The sequence below is a fragment of the Macaca nemestrina genome, chromosome 13 (genome assembly GCF_043159975.1).
Source record: "Macaca nemestrina isolate mMacNem1 chromosome 13, mMacNem.hap1, whole genome shotgun sequence".
NCBI classification, from domain to species: Eukaryota; Metazoa; Chordata; class Mammalia; order Primates; family Cercopithecidae; genus Macaca; species Macaca nemestrina.
This window is the reverse complement of record NC_092137.1, coordinates 23,708,684-23,733,647: the sequence shown is the minus strand read 5'-3', so window position 1 is coordinate 23,733,647 and position 24,964 is coordinate 23,708,684. Positions and strand designations below refer to the sequence as shown.

The window sequence follows — 24,964 nt, the reverse complement described above, 5'->3', positions numbered from 1 at the left end:
GGGTAACAGAGTGAGACCTTGTACCTCCACCCCCATCTCCCCAAAAAAGGAGTGTCCCCTCTCAAATGCAGATTTTTTTAAAAGAATATATTCCTTGTCTTCCATACTAGTGGGAAATTTTTATGGAATTTTTTTTTCTTCATTTATTCTTTTTTCTTGCTTAATTTAGGGTAGTGTTGGGATAGAAGATATACTTTATAAAAAGCAGAAAGACCAATCATTGAGTTATTTTAGAGATAATATGCCAGATCCATGCCTTTAGATTTAATCTTACCTCTTTTTTAGTTTCTCTTCATTCAAGCCGAGGTAGAAAGCCAGTGGTGGAAAGTTGTGGTATTGCATAGTCTACACACATTGTATTGTCAACTTGAAAGTATAGCTACTTCTAAGGATGTTGACGTTCATTGTAGTTTTTTATTTATAGTAGCTAAAATTAGAAGTAATTTAAAACTTCCAAAAAGAGAACAATACTTTTGAAAAATTAAAGCACATCCTACTTTGGATTGTTGGACAACTATTAAAGTTTGGTTTTCAAAGAGTATTTAAAAGACACCAGGAGACTTCTTCTTTTCTTCTTCAGGCCAAGATGGAGTAAAAGGGATTCGATTTATTTACCCCCTCACATGAAACAATGAAAAAAAAAAATGAACAAAATATATTTAAAGAAAAACTCTTTGGAAAGCATTAGACACCAGGCAACACAGGACAGTGATTCCCAAAAGATAGAAACAAGTAAGAGGAGCAGTGTGGTTGCCTGGAGACAATTTCCAGATACCAGCCCCAGGAGGAGCAACCCAGGCGTATTCTGGAGGTCCTCTGAATTGAGGAGCCAGACCTGGGAATCTGAAGAGGCCACGGTGGTTTGCGTTTGTAGGGAAGATTACCAGAAAGAAGAAAGCTGCACAGAGAGAACACTGCGGCTATCTCCAGGAGGTCCTACCCTAGTGTTTAACTAAGTACTGGTTAGTGCATATGTGTGAGAAACCTATCTGAGGCCAGAAGAGGAGAGGGAATATTCCTTGAAGTTCACACAGGGGCTGCAATAGAGTTAGAGCTAATAAATCAACAAGGAGATAAAATGGAATAATAAAAAGGTATATAGTAATTCCAAGAGAAGTGAGAAAAAGAGGAAAAGGGGAACAAAGAACATATAAGACGAGTAGAAAATAAATAGCGACCATATCAACAATCACATATATCACATTAAAAGTAAATGCTCTAAACCAGGGGTCAGCAGACTATCATCAAGCTGACAGCCTGTATTTGTAAGTCAAATGTTTTTACTGGAACAAAATTTTTTCCCCATCCCCGCTTTTCAGTTCAATGATAAATGATGTCTACAAAAAGCCTACAGTTCTCATCATACTAGTGATGAAAGAGTAAGTACTTTCTCCTTAAGATCAGAAACATGACCAGGATGTCTGCTTTTACCAATTCTATCCAACATTAAACCGGAGCTTTCAGCCAATGCAATAAGGTAAGAAAAAGAAATAAAGGCATCCCTACTTCCAGAAAGAAAGAAGTAAAACTGTTGTTTGTAGACATATGATGTCTACATAGAAAATCCTATGGAACATTTTTTTTTTTTTTTTTTTTTTTGAGACGGAGTCTCACGCTGTTGCCCAGGCTGGAGTGCAGTGGCGCGATCTCGGCTCACTGCAAGCTCCGCCTCCCGGGTTCCCGCCATTCTCCTGCCTCAGCCTCCTGAGTAGCTGGGACTACAGGCGCCCGCCACCGCGCCTGGCTAATTTTTTGTATTTTTAGTAGAGACGGGGTTTCACTGTGGTCTCGATCTCCTGACCTTGTGATCCGCCCGCCTCGGCCTCCCAAAGTGCTGGGATTACAGGCTTGAGCCACCGCGCCCGGCCTCTATGGAATATTTAAAGAAGCTATTAGAACATATAAGTGAAGTTAGGGTTGCAGGAGACAGGATCAGTATGTAAAACACTTGTTTTTCTATATACTAGCAACAAACAGAAAATTGAAATAACATCAAAAAATAACATGAAATATAGATAAATCTGACAAAAGGCATGTAAGTAAGACTTATACATTAAAAACTATAAAACTTTGATGAGAAAAATTAAAGAAGACCCAAATAAATGGAGATATATGTCATGGCTTATGGATTGGAAGACTAACCATTATGAAGATGTAATTTCTCCCCAGATTGAACCACAGGTTCAACACCATCCAATCAGAATTCCAGCAGGCATTTGATAGAAATTGACAAACTGATTCTAAAATTCATATAAAGATGAAAAGGACCTAGAATAGTCAAAACAACTTTGAAAAATAAAAACAGTTGGAAGACTCAATACTACTTTATTATAAGACTTACAAAGTTACACTAATCTAGACAGTGTATATTGGCATGAAGTTTGACAAGTAGGTCAATGAAATAGCATAGAGTCCTGAAATAGATGCACACATAGAGGATCAATTGCTTTTTAACAAAGATATAAAGTCAGTTCAATTAAGAAAGTAGATTAATTTCAACAGATAGTGTTGGAACAATTGGATATCAGCATGCAAAAAAAGACCTTTGTATACAAAAGTTGACTCACAATGGATCACATACCTAAATACAAGAGCTTAAAACCTATAGCCAGAATATTAAGTCTCAGAATTTAATAATAACCCAATTTAAATAATGGACATAAGAGCTGAAGACACTTTACCAAAGAAGATATACAGAAGACAAATATACACATGAAAAGATACTCAACCTCATTAATCTTATTTATTTATTTATGGAGACGGAGTCTCACTCTGTCACCTAGGCTGGAGTGCAGTGGTGTGATCTCAGCTCACAGCAACCTCCACCTCCTGGGTTCAAGCGATTCTCCTGCCTCAGCCTCCCAAGTAGCTGAGATTACAGGCACACACCACCATGCCCGGCTTTTTTAAAATATATTTTTAGTAGAGATGGGGTTTCACCGTTTTGGCCAGGCTGGTCTCAAACTCCTGACCTCGGGTGATCCACCCGCCTTGGTCTTCCAAAGTGCTGGGATTACAGGTGTGAGCTACCTCACCCAGCTGACCTCATTAATCTTTAGTGAAATGCAAATTAAGACCACAATGAGACCGGGTGCAGTTGCTCATGCCTGTAATCCTAGCACTTTGGGAGGCCAAGGTGGGCGGATCACCTGAGGTCAGGGGTTCAAGACCAGCCTGGACAACATGGTGAATCCCTGTCTCTACTAAATATACAAAAATTAGCTGGGTGGGGTGGCACACACTTGTAATCCCAGCTACTCAGGAGGCAGAGGATGCAGTGAGCTGAGATTGTGCCACTGTACTCCATCCTGGGCAACAGAATGAGACACCATTAAACACCTCTAAGGATCGTCTGAAACTGAGAAGACCATATCAAATATAATCAAGGATATGGAGTAACTGGAACTGTGATGCACTGTGGTAGGAATGTAAAATGGTACAACTGACTTGGAAAACAATCTAGAAGTTTCTTAGAACGTTTAACATGCATTATAGTCGTCTCTCCATATCTGCTTTGGAACCTGTGGATACAAAGGGCTGACTGTACTACCTCTTTTTATTTATTTATTTATTTATTTATTTATTTATTTATTTAGAGATTCTGTTTTGCTTTCACCCAGGCTGGAGTGCAGTGGCGTGATCTCGGCTCACTACAACCTCCGCCTCCCGGGTTCAGGCAATTCTCTGCCTCAGCCTCCTGAGTAGCTGGGATTACAGGTGCCTGCCTCCATGTCCGGCTAATTTTTTTGTATTTTTAGTAGAGATGGGGTTTCACCAAATTGTCCAGGCTGGTCTTGAACTCCTGACCTCGTGATCCACCCATCTCAGCCTCCCAAAGTGCTGGGATTATAGGCATGAGCCCCTGTGCCCGGCCACTACCTCATTTTATATGAGTGATGTAAGCGTCTGGGAATTTGATATCCAAGGGGAGATGGAGTCCTGGAACCAATCCCCTGCGGTTGCTGGAGAGCCATACTTATCATTTGACCTAGCCATTCCACCCCTTAGTATTAACACAAGGAAAATTAACATGTATATTTCCATACAAAGGTTTGTTCATCAGTGTTTATAGTGACTTTGTTTATAATAGCCAAAACCCAGAATTATCCCTAATGTCCACCAGCATGTGAATGGATAAACAAATTGTGTTATACCCATATAATGGATTAGTATTCAGCACTAACAAATAATGAAGTACAGATACATGCAAAAATAGGGACAAATAATTATTTTTGTGCTTAAATAATTATGCTGAGTGAAAGAATCCTGATTAAAAATAATCTTTGTGATTCCACTCGTATATATAATTCTAGAAAATATAAACTGATCTATAGCAAGAGAAAGCAGATCCTTTATTGCTTGGGAATAGAGGGCTATGGGGAAGGGCAAAGGGAGGAAGACCAAGGGTCCCAGGAAACTTTTGGTGATGATAGATATGCTCATTGGCCCTTTTTTTTTTTTTTTTCATGAGACAGGATCTTGCCTTGTTGCCCAGGTTGGAGTGCAGTGGTATGAACGTGACTCACTGCAGCCTCGACTTCCTTGGGCTCAAGCGATCCTCATGCTTCAGCCTCTCAAGTAGCTGGGACCACAGCCATGCACCACCATGCTTGCCTAAGTTTTGTAGTTTTTGTAGACATGGTGGCTCGCCATGTTGCCCAGGCTGGTCTCAAACTCCTGGGCTTAAGCAGTCCTCCTACCTTTCCCTCCCAAAGTACTTTGACTACAGGAACTACCACCTCCCCTGGCCCATTTGTTATCTTTATTGTTGTGGTAATGTTATGGATGTGTGCTTATGTCAAAATGTATCAAATTATATACTTCAAGTATGAGCAACTTATATGTCTATTATGCTTCAATAGATCTATTTTTAAGCAAACTTAGGGAAGTACAATGTGTACTAAATCAGATTACAAAATCATTGTGTTTTTTGTTCATAAAGAGAATTGTTGAGACACATATTCATGTGCCTACATGGTATCTCCAGTGGGATATTTTTTAGGCATCTCCAGACTGAAATCCCTGAAGCTAAACTCTTTAAAATTAATCTCTAACTTCTTTTCCTCCTTTCCTCTCTATTCTGGTTTTGTTTTCTTGTGGGTTTTTTTTTTTTTTTTTTTTTTTGCATCTTTATAAATAGTATGCCCATCTCCCTTTTTTCATGCAAGAAGCTAGGAAATCATCTTTGATATTTATGTTACCCTCTTATCTACTTTATCACCAAGTTGTGTCATTGAGAGCACATTTCAAATTTGTAATCTCGTCTTTCACCACTACCATTACCCCAGTTCAAGTCATCATCCTCTCACTAAAAGCCCCTTGGTGTTATTCTTGACTCCCCTCAATCCAGTGATCAGAAAACAGCCACAGCAGATCTTTTCAACGATTTGCATTGCTCTTAGGATACAATCTAAAATCATTTTAATATGATCAGTTCCTCTTTTCCTCTTGCTTATTATGTTCTGACTACTGTTATAAATAAAGTTTCAGTGCTGCAAAAAAAATAGCACTCAAATATAAAATTTTCTTTTTAATTCTCAGCAAGGCAAGGTACTTCTATAGAAGGGTGCGCCCTTATAAATGGAGCAATGGTGGGCACCCACTTGGACAAGGGAGGGGAAGGGGTTCTTATTCCTGATGCATGTAGCCCCTGCTTCTGTGTTGTTCCCTTATTGGCTAGGGTTAGACCGCACAGGCTAAACTAATTCTGATTGGCTAAGGAGAATGACCGGGTAAGTGGTTTGGCGGGAAAAATGGGTATGACAGAGCAGGTAATCAAAATGAGTCAGGATGGAGTAGGTAACTGGAATGAGTCAGGGTGGATCAGGTAATCGGAATGAGTCAGAGTGGAGTAGATAATCAGAATGAGTCAGGGTGGAGCAGGTAATGAAAAAGCTTGCTTTATGAGGAAGTTAAGTATGTAAGTAGAAGGCAGAGAATTGAACATGCTGACATATTGATTCTTTGAAAAGAAATTTAGAACTCATAATACTACACTGGCTGCATTTCAGTTTCTTGAAATCTCCAAACTCTTTTTACTACAGGATTTTCTCACATGGTATTTTCTGAACCTGCACTAGTATTTTTTTTTCCTCGCTTTATCTTTCAGTAGCTACTTCAGTCTGTGCTTCAAGTGTCAGTTTAAATGCCTCTTCTTCAGAGAGACTTCTTCCTGACTTGCTCAATCTAGATTGGAACCCACACCAGTACCCTGTAGGTTTTCTTCATAGCTGTTATTCAGGGTGTTTTGCTTCTGGGGTTTTTCTTTTTTGGAGGGAGGAGGTGTTAAGTTGGATGTATGGGAGATTATTTGTTCCTGTAGTGGTCTGAAAAAGTCCTTGAAAGTTGATATCATGTATGTTTTGTTCACTGCTGCGGGTGGCCACCATCCAGCTTTCCCTGGTGCAATCAACATTTGTTGAGTGAATGTTTAGAGAAAATGTGTTGGAAGTAAATATATCAGTGGTTGCCTTTGAGTGGTGCATGTTTGGTTTTGTAAGATTACCACAGTGAGCCATAATAACTTTCAAATCAGAAAAGTTATAAAGTATCTCTGTAACTTTGTGTATACTGTTTGCCTTTACTAGAGAGGAAAAAGCAAATGATGTTTTGGAACTTTGGATTCTTGCTCTTGATACTGTTAGAATATTAGTTACTTGATATATTACTTGCCTTTTCATATTTCTGAGTTGCGCAGGCATAGGGGGCACTGTTTATATTGTTTTGTTTATGAATGGGAACTTCTGGATTAGTGTGAAGCAGAGACTCTTCTTTTAGTACCATTTTTAGGTATAGTTTGCCTGGAACTGTGTTTATGCTTCTCTCCTGGATTGCCTACAATGTATATACCATCTTGCGCCCTTTAGCTTAGAAAGTCTTTCTGTATGTCTCTGTTTTTGTCACATTTTAAAAAATAAGTCACCTTTAGGATATATTGCATTCTTTATCATAGTTTTGACCAATGTCAACTTAGGAGAAATTTAAGATTTTTTGAATTCTTAATATTAATCCCTGACAACTCTGGGGCTGGGCATTTAGTGAATATCCTCTAAACTTTTTAAATTTTTACTGAAAATCACATATTTCTGTTTTCAGAAATTTAAAAGCCGTAGGTATCTTTTTCTTGTAATTCTCCACACTGCTTCAGAAATGGTAATAGGTTTAGTCCTTCCAGGTTCTTCAAATATAATTTTCAGAGAATTACTAATCTGACTGAGTAGCTTAGTATATTTATTTTTTACCCATACTTTAAATGAACTTTTTCTCACCTAGCAATGCTTTTTATAATTTTGTTTGTATTCTTTTACTTTTTAAGATGTCCTTTGTTAATGTTATTTTGTTTCTATAATAAATGTATGCCAACTGTTTTAACAGATAAAATAATTAGGCACAGGGCTTGTACCCTGAAGGACACTGCACATGCTATCATTGCGGCTGAATTAGATCCAGAATTTAATAAACTTTGTGAGGAAATTAAGGAAGCAAGAATAAAAAGAGGTAAGTTGTAGAAATAAACTTGGCACTGAAGCCTCGTGTGCTCTGTTCAGGCCAAGAGTCCTTCAATGATGTTTCTTTAGGGTTGCTGGTATTATGAAAGTAATGTATTTAATGTATGTATTTAATTTCTGATACTAATGTGTTATGTAAATTCTCAAAGATACTTTCCAACTTTACCTACTGTGAAAGTTTTAGTGTGATAGTGAGTATTACAGAAATGAAGTGTTTCTTAGTGAAATTTGTTTTGTAGGAGCATATCTTTTTTAAGAATTGATTTCTAAATGGATTTAGATATTAGATATGGAAAGGTTTTATTTTTCATCAGTTTACTTTCTGGTACTTTAAAAACATGTTTAGGAATACTGTTTTTCCCACCCTAGTGAAATTTATATGCAATTTTGTTATTAGAAACACAGAATTAGCAATTGTGGTTTGTCGATTCAGTTTATAATCTTGTCCTTGAGGAACTCACATTTTAGTAGGAGAGAGATAAATGTAAAACAAATCAAGTACAGTGTGTTGTATGCACTGGTTGAAGCATGTTCAGATCACAGAGACGAGAGACCTCCTAGTAGGGAACCAGAGTAAGGAGTGAATATAGAAGTGTTCTCTTTAATGGACTAGGGAGGCAGTGACAGAGGAGGAGGAGGTGTATTGCAAACAGAGAAAACAATAGCATATGTAAAGGCACACAGGTGTGAAATAGCTTGATGTGTGTTAGAAGATCTTTAAACTGGTATTGCTAAAGATATACAGAATGCTGGAAATAGGGCTCAAGAGGTGCGGGGTCCAGGACACAAAGATTATGAAGAAACTTTTCTTCTACCTTTTTAGAGAGCTTTTCCCTGACCACCTAATCTAATAGAGGCTTTGGTAGCATTTGGCATTATATTATTATTATTTTTTTTTGTCATGTCCTCCTTATTTAGGGTATCAGCACTTCAGATGTCTTGTTTATAGCTTTACTTCAATCCCTAGAACCCAGTCTGATATAAAACAGGTTTTTGGTAAATATTTGAATAAATCAATGCCATGCTAAGGAGTTTGTACTTTATCTTTTTTATCAGTGTTTTCAAAAATGTCTGCCTATTACCATTAGCTTAGACCTATGAATTAGATTCTCTGAGAATATTAAGGCCAAGAAATCTTTATTTGAACAAACTACCTAAGAGATTTTATGTACACTACAGTTTGATACCCATAGGCAATAGAAATAATTGAAGGATTTTAAGCAGTGAAATGAATTGGTCGAATTGCCTTGGTGGGAAGAAGTAGCATAGTTCCAATGTGCCAGGGTAGGAAGATGAGAGATCAGTTTAAAAGCTGTTGGAGCCCATTTGAAAAGGGTTTGGCAATTTCTAAAAAATTAAACATGGATTTACTATATGACCCAGTGATTCTACTCTTAGGAATCTACCCAAGAAAAATGAAAATACATGTCCACACAAACACTTGTATGTTCATAGGACCATTGTTTATAATAACCACAAACTGGAAACATCCCAGATGTCTGTCAGCTGGTGAATGGGTAAGGAAAGCACGGGATACCCATATGAGTGCGTACTACTTAGTAATAAAAGGGAACAAAGTACTGATACACAGTACAACATGGACAAATTTCAAAAACATGCTGGCTGAACATGGTGGCTCATGCCTGTAATCCCAGCATTTTCGGTGGCAGAGGTTGGAGAATCGCTTGAGCCAAGGAGTTTGAGACCGGCCTGGGCAACATGGCGAGATACCATCTCTACAAAAAATGAAAAATATTAGCTGGGTGTGGTGGTGTACACTTGTGATCCCAGCCATTTGGAAGGCCGAGTTGGGAGGATTGCTTGAGCCCAGAAGGTTGAGGCTGCAGTGAGCCATGTTCATGCCACTGCAGTCCATCCTGGGTGACAGAGCAAGATGTTGTCTCAACAAAAAAAACCCCAAAACATTATGCTAAATAAAAATAGCCAGACCCAGAAGACTACATATTGTATGATTTCTTTTATATAAAATGTCCAGAAAAGGCAAGTTTACAGAGACAAAAAGTGGAGTAGTGGTTGCCTGGGACAGTTATCTAAAATTGGATTGCTGTGGTAATTTTACAACTCTGTACATCTACTAAAAACTATTTACTGTACACTTAAAACAGGTGATTTTTATGTTATATAAATTGTATCTCAGTAAAGCTGTTGGGGAACAAAAATGAAGTAGGAAGGGAGATAGAAGAGATTAATGTAAGTGATATGTAGCTGCAGGGATGGAGAGCACTGTGAAGTGAAGGAAGAGTAAAAACTGGCTGTGATATTGCTGGTTGAGTGACTTAGTAGATGCTAATACTCCCAATCTAGATAGGGAATATATAGGAATGAACTGTTTTGTTTTGTAGGGAAAGATAAACCAGTTATCTTTAATTTGATCTATCTTTAGGAAATTCAGTTGGAGATATTAACTAAGGAGTTGTATATATAGATCAGAAGTTGTATATATGGATCAGAGATGTTTGGGCTAAAGATACAGATTTGAGAATTATTGTATAATAGTAATCGAACCTGAACACGATACTTTGTTGGGGAACGTGTAGATTAGAGTAAGAAGAAAAGTGGTTACAGAGAGAACCTGAAGAAAAACCAACTTAAGGACCACATAGAAGAAATAAATCTCTAGTGAAGAAAATTAAGATAGAATGATTAGTCTTAGGATTATAATGCAGGTCAACCAAACTGACTGCTGTGTGGTGCGACAGGAAGCAAATAGCATTTTGAAACAGTTCGTGGGAATGGGGTTTAGTGGCTCAGTAGACTGTTGTACATTCTAAGATGGCAGAGATCATGTTTTTGGATAATGTATAATCTTATTGTTCTACAGTCATAATAATGTAAAATGTGCCCCTTTGTGAATTAAAATGAATAAAAATAGGGCCCCTTTGGGCATTAAGGGTAAACATGGCCTGCCAGATTGTTTGATTTTTATGATTTTGTATCTAACTTTCTTACCCATCTTAAAACAAAAGACACTGCTTTCATTGGAATTGCAAACTGCCCAAGTATAACTAATGACTTTAAAACTCAGTTTTGTATTTGAGATTTTTAAAAAACCTTTTGGTTTATGTAGCTGGGAATATTTAAAGAGGTATTGCTTATCTTCTGCTTGCAGGCTTATCAGTAACATCAGAACAAATAAATCCTCATAGTACTGGAGCTCGGAAGACAGAAACTAGAGTTGAAGAGGCATTTCGGCACAAACAAAGAAATCCAATGGATGTCTGGCACAACTCTGCAAATAAATGTGCATGTGAGTATTTGAGCTCATGTTATCCAGTAGTGAGAACAACTGAGAATGATGTAGATATGTTAGGAATTTGGTACAAACCAAAGTGCTGCTGTTTTCCCACAGCTCTTTTAATCTCTTTTCAGAGGTGAAGAAGAGCTTGTGGGGTAAATGCTGAATCAGAAATATATTTCTTTAACTCCATTTGATGTTTTCTATCCCTATTCAATATTATTTGCTATGACAGTTGGACTAGGCTTGAATATTTTCAGTTTTAAACTTTAGTTTTCGGATAGCTATGTGGAGCCAGTAGAATTTTTATCCACCCCTGTCCTTATCCTCCACTCCTCCTTTTTACTTTGAGATGGAGTCTGGCTCTGTCGCCCAGGCTGGAGTGCAGTGGCGCGATCTCGGCTCACTGCAAGCTCCGCTGCCTCCTGGGTTCACGCCATTCTCCTGCCTCAGCCTCCCTAGAAGCTGGGACTACAGGCACCTGCCACCACGCCCGGCTAATTTTTTTGTATTTTTAGTAGAGACGGGGTTTCACCGTGCTCGCCAGGATGGTCTTGATCTCCTGACCTCGTAATCCGCCCGCCTCGGCCTCCCAAAGTGCTGGGATTACAGGCATGAGCCACCGCACCTGGCCCCTCCACTCCTTCTTGTACACAATGCAGGATGTTCTCCTTAGGGTGGGAAATGGACACTCCTGCGTGTGGGTGTGTCTTATCTGGCAGCAGGAAATTGATTTTTCTGAGAGACTACTTTGTGTTCAGTGTGAAAAATTGGCACAGCCTTCTTTGTAGTTTTTGTGAGATGTATTTAACGGGAAAATTCGGAGATTTTTTGTACTCATTCAGCGTCTTTCTAATAGCGTCCTTCTGTTTCACTGAAGATAGCCTTCCTTGGAAGATACATGCTGTTATTCTGGTATAAAGGTGATAATCCAGGTTAAGTTCCCTTATCCAAAATGCTTGGGACCCACAAGTGTTTTGGATTTTGTATTTTTTTGGATTTTGGAATATTTGCATTGTACTTAACCGGTTCAGCATCCCTAATCCAAAAATCAGATATCTGAAATGCTCTAATGAGCAGTTACTTTGAACGACATGTCAGTGCTCAAAAAGTGTTGGATTTTGGATATGCAACCTGTACTATGTCAGTAAAGCTAGCTATAATATGTGGCATTGAATTTGAATGAATAAACTATACCCGTCTTTTTAAAGCTTGTCCCCTTTTGGTAAGTGGCATTTGTATGTGAGAAAGTTTGAGAAAGGACTTAACGATGCCATGAAACTGATTAAGCCTGTTTGGCCTAGTTGTATTTCAGATCATGACTTGGATTGTGTAGCATAGTACTTACTCTCTTTAAACTTTGAAATTCTTTCCATTCTATGCATCTGCTACAAATATTGATGAATGAAAATGCATTGAATATTCACTTTAAGAAGTTTTAAGTACCTTTAAATATTTTAAAAACTGTTTGAATCTACAAATATGAGTTTTGTTTTCTCTTACCAGTAGATGGCATATGTGACCCATCATTTTTCTGTTTTACATTAACTTAAATAATAAATCTGAATGTCCCTAAGGCATAGTTGCTTTCCTAAGGCCTTGGTTTTGGAAACAAACTCAGTGATGCTATAAAAAATTGACTCTAAAGATCGTGTCTCTAAATGGACTTTTCACACAGAGCACCCTGATGAAGGAAGTGGGTGTGGATGTGTGTGGATGTGTGTGTGTGTGTGTTTATGTATATATATATAATTACTTGTTTTTTCTTGAGACAGAGTCTCTCTCTGTTGCCCTGGCTGGAGTGCAGTGGCACAGTCTTACCTCACTGCAACCTCCGCCTCCTTGGGTTCAAGCAATTCTCCCACCTCAGCTTCCCAAGCGACTGGGACTACAGGCACCCATCACCACGCCTGGCTTATTTTTTGTATTTTTAGTAGAGATGGGGTTTCACCATGTTGGTCAGGCAGGTCTCAAACTCCAGACTTCAAGTGATCCACCTGCCTTGGCCTCCCAAAGCTCTGGGAGTACAGGCGTGAGCCACCGTGCCTAGCTGGAAATGATATATTAAGCATTAGGTCCACAAATACTCGTATATACTCTTGCCACATGCCAGGTACTGTGAAGATACATCAGTGACTAAAACAAAAATCTCTTCTTGTGGAGCTAATGTGATCTGTTTCTCTTATTTTGCCAAAATTATACCAACCATTAGAAATAATTATGTAAGGAAGAGAAAAATACCTCTAGTCCTACTTCCCAAAGATTAAGAACATTTTCTCTTACATATTAGCCAGGATGAAAGCATCCTGGAGTAACTTGCTTCAGTGGGGCTCCCAGCCTTTGCTTATGTACTGCATGTCAGGTAGTTGAGGTGACTCTTGATTGAGCAGAGTTCAGCTTCATTTTGCTCTAGTTTCATGGCTTAGGAAAGAAAAAGGGGACCTATTGTACTTTCAGTTACATGGTTGGAGAATAAGAGAGGTTACAGTGTCAGGAATGGCCTATCGGGTGGTAAAAACCTAATACTCTTAACTTTCAGAGTCAGAGCAAGCTGAATGCTTTTTATTTTTTATATGGACTAGATTAGTTTTTCTTCTAGCTAATGGGATGTTTACAAATGCCTATCATCTGAGCCTGTGTACTGGATTTTAACAGTAGATTAATACAGAAATTTTCTTCTCTATGATAATTACCCTGTAACTTTAAATTATATAAATAGAAATAAATAGGGGAAAAGAATGAAGAGTTAGTGCTAACAGGATTACAGTTTTGAAGGAAAAATACATGTTGAGCCAAATGACTAAATAAGAGAAACCTTTAGAAGATACATTCTTAGGTAAGAAAGGAGTAATATTTATAAATAAATTTATCCATTTCTTGTGAATTTACAAAGATGCAGCAGGGATTAAAGATGAAAGGATAAAAGAAGTATGTAAATACGCTATATACTGTTGATAGATTCTAAATTCATGTTAAGCAGTGTGAATATAAGAAACAAGGGTTGTCATTAAAAGACTATATTCCTTTCTGTCTCTATAAAGCAATTTTTAAATTACAGATTAAACAGCCTACAGTTAATGATTTCATATTTATATTTTCTTTAAAAAATATCTTTGCCCAGGAAGCTTTTCAGCTTTGATGTATTAAACATATATAGTCTTTTTTTAAAGTTAAAATTATTACGTTCATAACCACAGAAAAAATGAATATTTTTATTCTCTGATACTTTCAACAAACTAGTATTTAGAATTTGGGGTGCGATACCAGAAGTGATTCAGCTCTAGCTTAAGTGGTTTGCTTTAATAATTTTTATATTTAAGTGTTCTGAAGAACACTTAACTGTATATGCAAGTGTCCCAAATTATAAAAGTTAACTTTTTGTTTATTTAAGGGACAATGAGCTAGACTTGCTTAACCATCTACCTCAATTTGATACATGTGAGAAATTAAAAATTCCAGGGTCCATTAACACCTGGAGGCCCCAGCTGCCTACTCATAAAGCTCAGGATAGTTTCGAGCATCTAAGTGTATAGTCCTTACAACTTTTGTAGGCCTTCCTTTTCACATAAGTGACCAAGTATTTATTTTCAATGTTTTGTTTATGTTGTTCATGTTGCCTTGATAGTAAAGGGCTTAGTTTTCCTACATATTCTCAAATAACTTTGCAAGAAATTGATGCCGCTGGGTGAACTGTTTGTGCTAGAAGAGATTAACAGTTGGTTCACCAAATTGTCCAAATAACCTTCATAAGGCATCTGTCCATGGTCATACTTAACTTTGAGTGATTCCTTTTTCTGAAAGGAGAGGTTTCTTTGTGAGGATACCTTTAACTGTTCTCTTATGCTGTATTGAATCATGTCTTTATTTTCTTTCATGATTTAGGAGCTACCTTTTGCTAGCAAAAACATCCACCTTCCTGGTGGAAATCCAGGGCTTTGACCCCATACTTTCTGGCAGCCTGGTAATGTGGTCATTCTTTAAATGTGTATATTACATGTATGGCTTCTGGATGTTGAAAATTAGGAACAATTGTAAAGTAGGATCTAGGATAGTAGAATAGATTAGTGCTGAATAAACTCATAACAGGAAATACATTCAAAAATGTTTTATTCTGTAGAGTTCATCCCTGACTTCATATCCATTCCATTTGTAGGTTGCAAGGATTAGTCAGCATGAATGTTAAGAGCTAAGTAGTTTTTGTTTGTAAGTTCATCAGCATGGGTTTACTTTCTTTTGGGTCCTGTTTAATAAACGTATGTAAAATTGGTATTGCATTCCAAGTTCTACATATCTTTTTTCCTTCCTTGTAAAACAGTTCGGGTTCGGAGAAAATCAAGGCGGCGATCACAGTGGGGTAAAGGAATTATTAAGAAAAGGAAAGTTAATAATTTAAAAAAAGATGAAGAAGACACCAAATTTGCAGACTATGAGAACCATGCGGAGGACAGGAAATTATTAGAGAATGGAGAGTTTGAGGTAAGCACTGACTGCCATGAGGAAAATGGAGAAGAGACTGGAGACTTATCTATGACCAATGACGAATCATCCTGTGACATCATGGACATGGACCAGGGGCAGAGGCTTAACAATGGAGCAGGCACAAAAGAGAACTTTGCCTCTACTGAGGAGGAAAGTTCAAATGAATCTCTACTCGTCAACAGCAGCAGTTCCTTAAACCCGGAGCAGACCTCCAGGAAAGAGACTTTCCTTAAAGGAAATTGTCTAAATGGTGAGGCTTCCACTGACAGTTTTGAAGGAATACCAGTTCTGGAATGTCAGAATGGCAAGCTTGAAGTAGTTTCTTTCTGTGATAGTGGAGATAAATGTAGTTCTGAACAAAAGATTCTTCTGGAGGACCAGTCAAAAGAAAAACCAGAAACTTCGATTGAAAATCATGGAGATGATCCTGAGAAACTAGAGGCACTGGAATGTAGCAATAATGAGAAGTTAGAACCTGGCCCTGATGTGGAGGTTAAAGATGCAGAACTGGATAAAGAAGGTAGAGCTAATATTTGAAAAATCTTCTGAAGGTTTAAACTCCAGAGTTAATTCATTGCGTATTTTATCTAGTTCCCAGTAGTAATAGTTGATGAATAATTATACCCCTCTGAGAATCTGTTAAAGTTTTCATCCTGTTCTCTAGAAAAGCACGCGCGTGCACACACACACACACACACACACACAGGCATGCACCAAATTTCACTGTAAGTTTCAGAGGGTGTATCGTTTCGAATGCATTGCTTTACTGGCCACTTACTCTTCTGCCTCCTGCCTGATTATCACCCCTAGCCTCAGGGATTTATGACTGAAAGCTACGTAAATCCACAGGTGTTAAGAAGATGGAATTCCAAGAAGAATTATTGGCATGGGCTGGGTATGGGCAGAGAAGACTTGGTCATAATAGCAGTATGATATATTCGGAGGAGTAATATAGACCTAGATTAAATTACCACTTTTGTTCATTATAATCATGTGACTTTGAGCTCATTATTTACACTCTCCAAGCCTATTTATTCAACTTTAAAATGGTGGTGTTGCAGGGATTAAATAAATCGTGTATTTTAATTGCCTCTCGTGGTAACTGGCACATACTAAGGTATATTCATTCCAGGCAGTCATTGTTAGTTGAATCCAAGGGCTGTTCAGTCTAAAAGCCTTCATTGCTTTATAAGTCCAGTAGTGGAATAAAGAAGCAGAGCACCATTGTCAAGTTTACCTTGTTCTCAGGGAATCAGAGTGCTCTCCCAGCTTCTGACTTCTTATGGCTACATGATTCATTTAAGAAGCAGCAGAAAGAGGGAGTTAAGGTTTTCTAGCCTGTCTTTGTTTATCATTATTCTTTAGCCCATAGCAGGGTCTGGGGTGAGTTGCTATCTAACCTGCTCAATATACATTTCCTTCCTGGATAGGTACTATTATAGGAGGCTATCTTGAAATTGTATTATTTTCTCTAAATTGTGTGGAGTGAAGTGCACAGCAACAGCCTGGGATTTGGGCTATGTGGGAAAGGTTTTTTTTTTTTTCTGCCAGTATTTTAAGTCCTTTCGCAGAGTTAGGAAGCAGGAAAATATTCAAAGTCTAAGAATTCCTTTAATGGATAAAGAGAAATTTACTGTTCTTAAATGCCACCTGTTAAACATTTATCTTATTCTTCAATATTTAATACTAAAATAGTTTTCAGAGTGGTATTCATTCTGGGCTATCAGATAGACAGAACTTTAAAAATATGTTAAAGCTAGGGTTAAGTAATGAATATAACAGCATGGGAAAAGTAGAGAAGGAATCTGGTATGAGACCAAATGGGTGAGGATAGAGGAGACTTTTTTAATGCTGATTTCTATGAGATTTCCATAAGCGTGCTGAAAAAGGCTTAAATTAACATTGTGTTCAGTTGGTGATCTAAAAACTGTAAAGATAGTTGTGTAAAAGTTTGACCTGAAACTTTCATTTGGAATTATCAGGACAGTATCCTAATCTGAGTTTTCAGGCCTCTAGAAGTCCATGGATGTAGTAATGAGGATCAATATGATTTTAACAAAACTCCTAGCATATGGTAATTGAACTATAAAGTCTTTCACATTAAAGGCAGCCTGAAATATAAAATTTCTCTGATATATCATGATACATGTTTTTGAAGGTAATACTTTGGTTCTTTTGCTGTTTGTTTTATAAAGCAGGCATTGAGAAGGAGGAGGAGTTTAAAGACTTGGGTGTAAGAAATAAGAGGACTAATGTAGGATGGAGGCAGGTCCCTGCATTGGGACACTTAATAAATACGTTCTCCTTAGTGTCCCTGACATGGGCCGCATCCTGTATGAAATTCTGAAACAGTCCAAGTTTGTCTTTGTGTTCCTTCCCCTCCCTCACCCTCCTCTTAAGAGTAGTCCTACTTAGGGGAGCACAGGGCTCCATGGTCTACCCCTCAGAGTTCCTTGGTCCATGAAATTATGCTTAGCCACCTTAAAATTTCTGTTTGTTTAGTGTGGCTGGTCTCAGCAAAATGTTAGAAGGAAAGTAATTAGATTATACTGATTTACTCTAAGGTAGGAAAGAACACCAGCCCTTTTACACTTTTAATAGGTTTATATTTTTAAGAAAAAAATGGTAAACTTTGGATCAATTTCTAATAGAATTTTAGGCAGTGTAACATATAAGAAATTTCAGGCAATGTTTTAGGTTGGGAGGCAAATATGTAGACAGGTGGGCCCCACTTTTGTTAGTATCTACTTTTCTAGGTTGCTTCCCTTCTTCTGGTTCTGAAAGCTCCCAATTGTAAAATGATAGCTGTCGTAGAGTGAAGGCTGTTTGTAAGTCAGTGCTTAGAGGTGAAGATTGCTTTTATCTTCCTTTTCATGGATATGCTTATTAAGTCTATTCTAGTATGACTTGACTTTTTAAGTTGTAGCTTAGTTTTCTTTAATTTGGCTTACTTAGTCTTACCAATAAAAAAAAAATCTACCACATTGGGTTGCTTTAAAAAACATCACTTAAGAATACACCCTTCCTCATTCCAAAAGGGATTTGTGGTAGGTAAAAGAATTTATAGCTGCTCAAGACTGATTTTTCTTAACTTTTACTTGCTGCAGTATATTTTTTGTCTCAATTGTAGGTGCTTCTAAAGTAAAGAAATACCGTAAATTAATTTTAGAGCAGGCAAAAACGACAAGTCTGGAACTGGTTCCAGAAGAGCCATCTGAGCCTGTGCCTCCTCTTATAGTTGATCGTGAGAGATTGAAGGTAAGCTTAGCTATTCCCAGTCAGTTTTAAATGAATGGACGGAGATTTGAATGTATTTGTAGGCAATTGAATAAAACTAGTTTTCCTGCTTTAACCCTGAAATATAAATGCCTCAGAGCTTCTAGTAAAAAAGAGTTACGTGTATTTTAAGGAGTTGAAAGATACGGGAATAGTCCAAGATATTCTAAGGGAATAATTTTAAGCCCTCGAATCTTTTAATTTCATGTTCACTGTTACATCCTAGCTTTATGGTGTTTATTGACCGGCCATTTGAATATACAATTTCAGTTTGACCAGTGAAATCAAATTACATTTTATTCTCTTCTATTTTTTCTTAGAAATTGCTTGATTTGTTGGTGGATAAAAGCAACAATCTGGCAGTTGATCAGCTTGAGAGACTATATTCTCTTCTTAGTCAGTGCATCTACCGTCATCGTAAAGATTATGACAAATCACAACTTGTAGAGGTAAGTGTTCAGTTTATCAGTAGAATAAACAAATATTTGCTTTTACTTGTTCCAAAGAAAAGAGAAAAAAAAGTTATTTTGCCTACATCTGTCTTTCACCAAGTAACTGAAAAATGTTTTGAAGATTTAAGACAAGAATCTTTAAGAGTTACAGTTTGAAGAATAAAGCCTTTCTGTACCATTTTGTCTCTGGAAAGAAGTAATCTGGGGTTCCTTTTTTTTTTTTTTTTGTCAAAACACAGACATCCATGGTTCTGGGTTGGTAAATATGGAGAAGTAGTATATCACAGTTCTTTCCCTACTTGCTTATAACTGACATGCCAACTGAGCCTATCACTTGGGCTTGTTGGATGTGGTCATGGCCACACACTCCTTATCACTGCTTTCTAGGTAGCCACTGCCAATGTAAAGGCATTGGCATGGGCAGTGAGACCTATTTGCCATTAATGGTTGGAAGATAACTCAAAAGTCATCTTATTTTAGTTAAATCTAGTCCTGTAAATTAGCCATATGAAGAAGTGACTGTCCTTTTGCTTAGATACTTTTAGAGATGAGGCATTCCCTTTCTAGACAACTCTGAACCAAGGGAACTTCTTCCCATATAAGTATGAGCTTATATCTTTGTTTATATAAGTTCCATCATTAAACCATACTTCTGCCTTTTCAGGTCATCTGAGCAAATGTAATCACTCATCTACTCACAAAATGGCTAAATGACTTAATTCAGCTCTCTTTGTTGATTTTCCTGTTTGTTTGTTTATCTGGGGGGTCTATCTATTAAATGTTTGTCGAGTACCTGCAGTGCCAGATGCTGTGCTGGGTGTTTCGAATGCAAAAAATGAGTAAGACAAAGTCTCTGCTCTCAAAGAATACTTTTAGTATATTAAAGATGTATATGTAAAGGATATAGTTATTTCTCATGTGTAATTTTCTTTTCTTATTTGGCAGTATATGATAAAACATTTAGCAGGAGTGATTTTTGTTGACCACATGGAAGAACGTGTTGATCAGATGATGATCTGTTAATACAGCCTATTAGTTCTTCAGAGATGTAGAATAGAATTTCTTTGGAGATGTTTAAAGGGAAGGAAAAAGTGCAAGTGTCTTAGATGTATTTGACATTTGCCCACCTGAGTAAAATGTGCGGGGTAGAGTTCTTCACAATTTTTTAAAATTCTAGAACTTCTTTGTTCATATGGTTGCAGTTTTATTAGCTTGAATGCATTAAATACTCGTCACCAGTGAAACATCTCAGTGTGGAACCCTAATAATCTAGAGGCCTAGTTTAGGGAGGGAAGGGATTGATAACAGAATCAGCAGTGAGTGGCTTTCATGGTGGTGGTGATGGAAGCCACTCATTCTGGCTTTTTTTTTAACCCTGTCTTTTCAGCTCTGGTTGGAGTGAATTTTTGCCATAAGTTTCACTAATACTGAATGCGTTCATTTTGCTTTGGGAGTTAGTGAAATATAATGAGGAAGGAAGGGCTCAGTCTCTGGAGTGAGGCTGCCTGTATTCAAATCCTGACTGCCACCTGTTAGCTGTCAAATTATTTATCCCCTCTGTGCCTCTGTTTCTTTGTCTGTAAAATGGGCCTCATAGTAATACCTATGTTCAACCTTCAATGTTATGGGAGTTAAAACTATATATATAAATTATATATATATATATATGCATACATATAAATACAAATATTTACTTATATTTATGTATTTTATATATAGAAATTTCTTAGTAAGTATCTGGTGTAATAAGTTACTCATCGAGTGTTGCTATCATCATCCTTATATTCATATTATTCATATCCTACCTCATACTGATACTACTGGCATAATAAGTTAGTTATTTGTTGAGTGTGACCATCATCATCATCCTTATTGGCCTAAATATAAAATAGGAGGTACTTGGAAGTGTCTAGGGGAGATAGTCTTAATTAGCTATGGTATTGTAATCAGGGAAATATTCAAAGTTTAACCTGTATCTCAAATTCATTCCCTAAAAATTTAAAGTGAATTCTTCCATAATGAGGAACACTTTTGTCTTTCCCTTAATAGATAACATGCATTTTTTTTCCTTTTATAGGAGATGGAAAGAACAGTTCATATGTTTGAGACATTCCTATGAACTTTTCAAGATGAGTGGTTTATCCTCTCCAATCTGCTCCTGACAGAGCAGTCTTCTGAGCCATTCAATTTCAAATTGCACCAATTACGTGCAGAGCCTTGGTGTAAAGTGCTCTCTCACTCATTCTTTTTCTCTGTTGAATTTGGTGCTATTGTCTCAGGTACCTGAAACCAACCAGCCTACAAGAACCAAACAGAACTTCAGAAACATGTTGTATTTTCCACAAATAAAAAATACAACCCCACAGCTTGGAGATTTTGGTGCTACAGAAACTGCTCTCGCTTCTGCTCCTCTTTTTGTGCACTCTCTTTTGGAGACTCCTCTCTTAGGGAGCAGACCAGCAAACAGGAGGAAACTGGATGGGGCAGTTCTAACTGTGTTGAATTGTTTAAACAGTGGGCAACTTTTTTTTTTCCCCTCCATTTTATCCCTTTAATCATATTTTTCCCCCATCTGGGTAATGGACTGAAACCTGTTTTAGAGTTGGCTATGGTCTATTCTGGTGGGAAGCTGAAGAAACTGGATGAAATTAGGTCAGGCTCTTTAGAACTGCCTTTAACGTGCCTTTTTATTCATTTGAGGAAGATAAGGCTAAAAGGATGGGCTGTTTGAAGCAAATAAATTAGAAATCTTTCTTTGGTCACCACCTTGAAAATAAGTTTTGATACTGTATGTCATTAAGAGACAACCAGTGTTTAGGTATGAAATGCCTGTCTTATTCTCAAAGCTCAATCAAGACACCCAGTAAGCCACATAATATACTAAAATGGTAAGTTTTCTTGTAAGATCTGTTTTGGTTTAAGAAACATGTAATAACAACAATGAATAATACACAGTCCACACACAAAAAAACAAAAAACAAAACTCCACACATTTTGGTATTGCTGACAATGATGAGTAGAAAATAAATAGATAGTGGCCATTCTTTCTTCTGTCAGTGGCAATTTAATAGTTACTCATGTTTGAGTTCCCAGAGAAAAATGGTTTTCATATGTAGTAAATTGTTATTTTTGTTTTAAAGCCAGGACTTGCCAAATGGACAGAAAAGAGAGGAATTCGTCAGAAGCTCCATAAAATTCATTTTCTGTATGCTTAATTGCAAGTGAGCTCTGGTATGGTCTTTGAATAACAGTATTAATGTTTAAATCCCATCTCCTAAGCTTACCTTCACAACTCTTCATTTTGATTGGAAACCATTTTGAATCTTGTTGAGTGATTTCTGTGAATTGTACGTATCCGAAATTAATTATGGGTTACTAGTTTTACAAAAAACTTTCTACAGATTTGGAGACACAGTCTAGGCAGTTGCAAAGAGGCAAAGGGTGCAGTGACTTTTTTTATCAGATGATTTTTAAACAAAAAGATAGAAAATTTTGCCGACAAGTTGGCTTGATAGCTTCATTCATTGTAGCCGTTAGCTGCAGGTGTGTCTTTCCAATATATGCAACACATGTAGTTTGGGTTTTAATTAGGGCAAATGGTCTTGGACTACTGCAGAGATTCTGAGCTACCTCAGCTTTTTGTATTTTAGTTACCAACAGTGTTTACAGAGTCCTGTAATCACTTTGCCACCGTTTACATCCTGAAGCTAAGGTACTTGTCTCCTTGTCTCTGGCTGTTTGTAGTGTGCAGAAAGCATACTTTGGCCGTAGCCTACTGCAGTAATCCAAAGTGCTTCTTTGCATTTACATTTACATCTAATGCCTTCTAATTCTAGCTTAATTTTTTTTTAAATGCCACGTGTTTTCTTTGTACCTAGTCTGTGAAGTTTCCGTAATATCCAGTTAGTCATGTAAGTCAAGATGCTACCCATGTAGACACACTGTATTTTTAAGGTGGGCAAGTGCGATTAACGATGAACAATTTTAAAGGGGAGGTTATTTGAAACCTCTAATTTGATTATTGGGAGGATTTTCATGCTTTCTTTAGTATTTATTACCATCATACCGATTCAGACTATTTTATTGTCTAATACATTAGCATTTTGTATTTTGATGGAAATTGTTACAGAATTTAAAGATTTGATGAAATAAGATGTAGCAGATTTTTTGTAGCAAGTTTCTGGTAAAAGGGTTTTTTGCAAGTCTCAGGTTCTTGCTGCACTATTTTTTTTTAAATATTTATTCCAGTTATTCTAATTCAGAAGCATTCTTTTCAAGTAACAGCAGCACTTGTGAAAGGAAAAAAAACGCACACGTTTCTTATTAGGTTACTAAATTTGTACAATTAATTAAGATTTTAGCCATCAGTGAGTTTGACAAGGGAAATGTATTTATTTTCAGCATTAAAATGCTTCCAAAAGATCAAGTTGCTTTTGTTTGTTTTTTTAACTGTAATGTAGTTGCAGAAATCGGAGGCAACCTCAGTATAGGAACTGCCACTTTGAACAGTTTAGTTCTTAAAGAAAAAGTCAGTCTAATGCCAAGGGGAGAACAATGAGCTGAAATTGTACCAACTCCTCTGGCCCTCTTTCCCTCAATTAAAAAAACACACTTAACCAGTTTTGCTTATTTTACAGATATCTGGTGGTTCTATAGTTTAAAGCAGCTTGTGAAATTATCTAAGTGGACTCAATTTTGTTTACCTTTCTGTAAGTTCTTCATTTTTGCTGTATAGCATTGGCAAAAATATGTACAAATTGACCTCTGTTCTTATTTCCTATTGTGAGCATTATAAATGATAAGCTCCTATGTAAAACCTTGCTCTCAGATGAGTAAAATATGTATCACAGCATAGCTCAGCAATAGTTCATGCTCAGCTGTGGGGACCCTGGGAGCTTTTTGAAGATGATGGAACCGCACTAGGGTTGAAACTGATGGCTGTGGAGTTAATTGTGTTTTCGAGCTTGAATCTCACCTGTGATTTTTTTTTTTTAAATGTTGTTTCATGACTTGATTTTTCTCATAAGCCAATGTATTTGTAGGTTTACTGGATTTTATTTTTAGGGAGTGGGTAATTTCTTCCCATTTTTGATTAAGTTGGTTCAGCTATGGTGCTATTCAGTAGGTATCTTCAGTGTCAGGTCCCGTAGCTGAATGCCATTGTTATTATAATTATTATTTGTAATCACATTGTAAGCTTGAATTTGGGCTTGTACCTGCATCTTTTGTATTCTGTACATCTGGTTACTTAGACTTTGGGAGTCCCATTTGGTTTCAGTCATGTATGTCTACTTTGTAGTTTAAGTAGACTTCATCAACTATGGTCTATTTTGGGTTTGTAGTTTTAATTTAGAATTGTGTTAAATTGATGTTTTGCATTTGACTTCATTTTACGTTAGTTGAAGTAAATTATTTAATTTTTGAATTCTGGAATTTGAACATTTACTGTAATTTGTAATATAACTGCTGTGAAATACTTGAATAAAGATGACAAGAAAAACATGTCTTTCTTTAGCTTAATTATGATCACTGTTGGCTACAAATGCAGTGCTACTTTTCTAGCCGATTTAGACTGTTTTACAGAGAGGCATATTGCTGTTTATTAAGCACCCACAAAGTTGTGTTATATGTTCCTTTTAGATTTTAAGTACCCCTCACGATTTTTTAGCTGAAAGCTTTTTATGTTGAGAAAGTATGGTTTTACTTTTAGTTGAAGATTGTCTAAAATACATTGTGTAGAAGCAAATGGATTACTTCTGAGATTTGTTTTTCTAACTGGAAGACTATACGATAACATATAATCAGGTTATATGGTTCATTTAGTTTAAAATGTTTTCCTTTTTATCGGGTTGTTATCAGCATACTTTGTACAGTATAGCACATAATATGGACAGAGATTTCATACCAGAGTTTTGAAGGGCTTACTTCAAGTGAATAGAATGTTCTTGGCTTCAGAATACCTATTTTTCCTGTGTGCCTTGAGATACCTTTTC

At 37.0% G+C, this 24,964-nt stretch overlaps 1 protein-coding gene across 4 annotated transcripts in view; it reads left to right on the top strand.

Annotated features, from left to right (window-relative positions):
• LOC105479837 (ATPase family AAA domain containing 2B) overlaps positions 1–24,473 on the top strand; it is a 175,392-nt gene extending 150,919 nt beyond the window's left edge. For all 4 annotated transcript variants that reach the window (XM_011738169.3, XM_011738168.3, XM_011738166.3 and 1 more), the window contains 6 exons: positions 7,375–7,497; positions 10,639–10,776; positions 15,080–15,763; positions 18,374–18,501; positions 18,840–18,968; positions 21,049–24,473. In XM_011738169.3, coding sequence (XP_011736471.2) covers positions 7,375–7,497; positions 10,639–10,776; positions 15,080–15,763; positions 18,374–18,501; positions 18,840–18,968; positions 21,049–21,090 — 1,244 coding nt within the window. In that variant the 3' untranslated portion in view covers positions 21,091–24,473. The remainder of the gene's footprint in view (positions 1–7,374; positions 7,498–10,638; positions 10,777–15,079; positions 15,764–18,373; positions 18,502–18,839; positions 18,969–21,048) is intronic.
• The last annotated feature ends 491 nt before the right edge of the window (positions 24,474–24,964 follow it).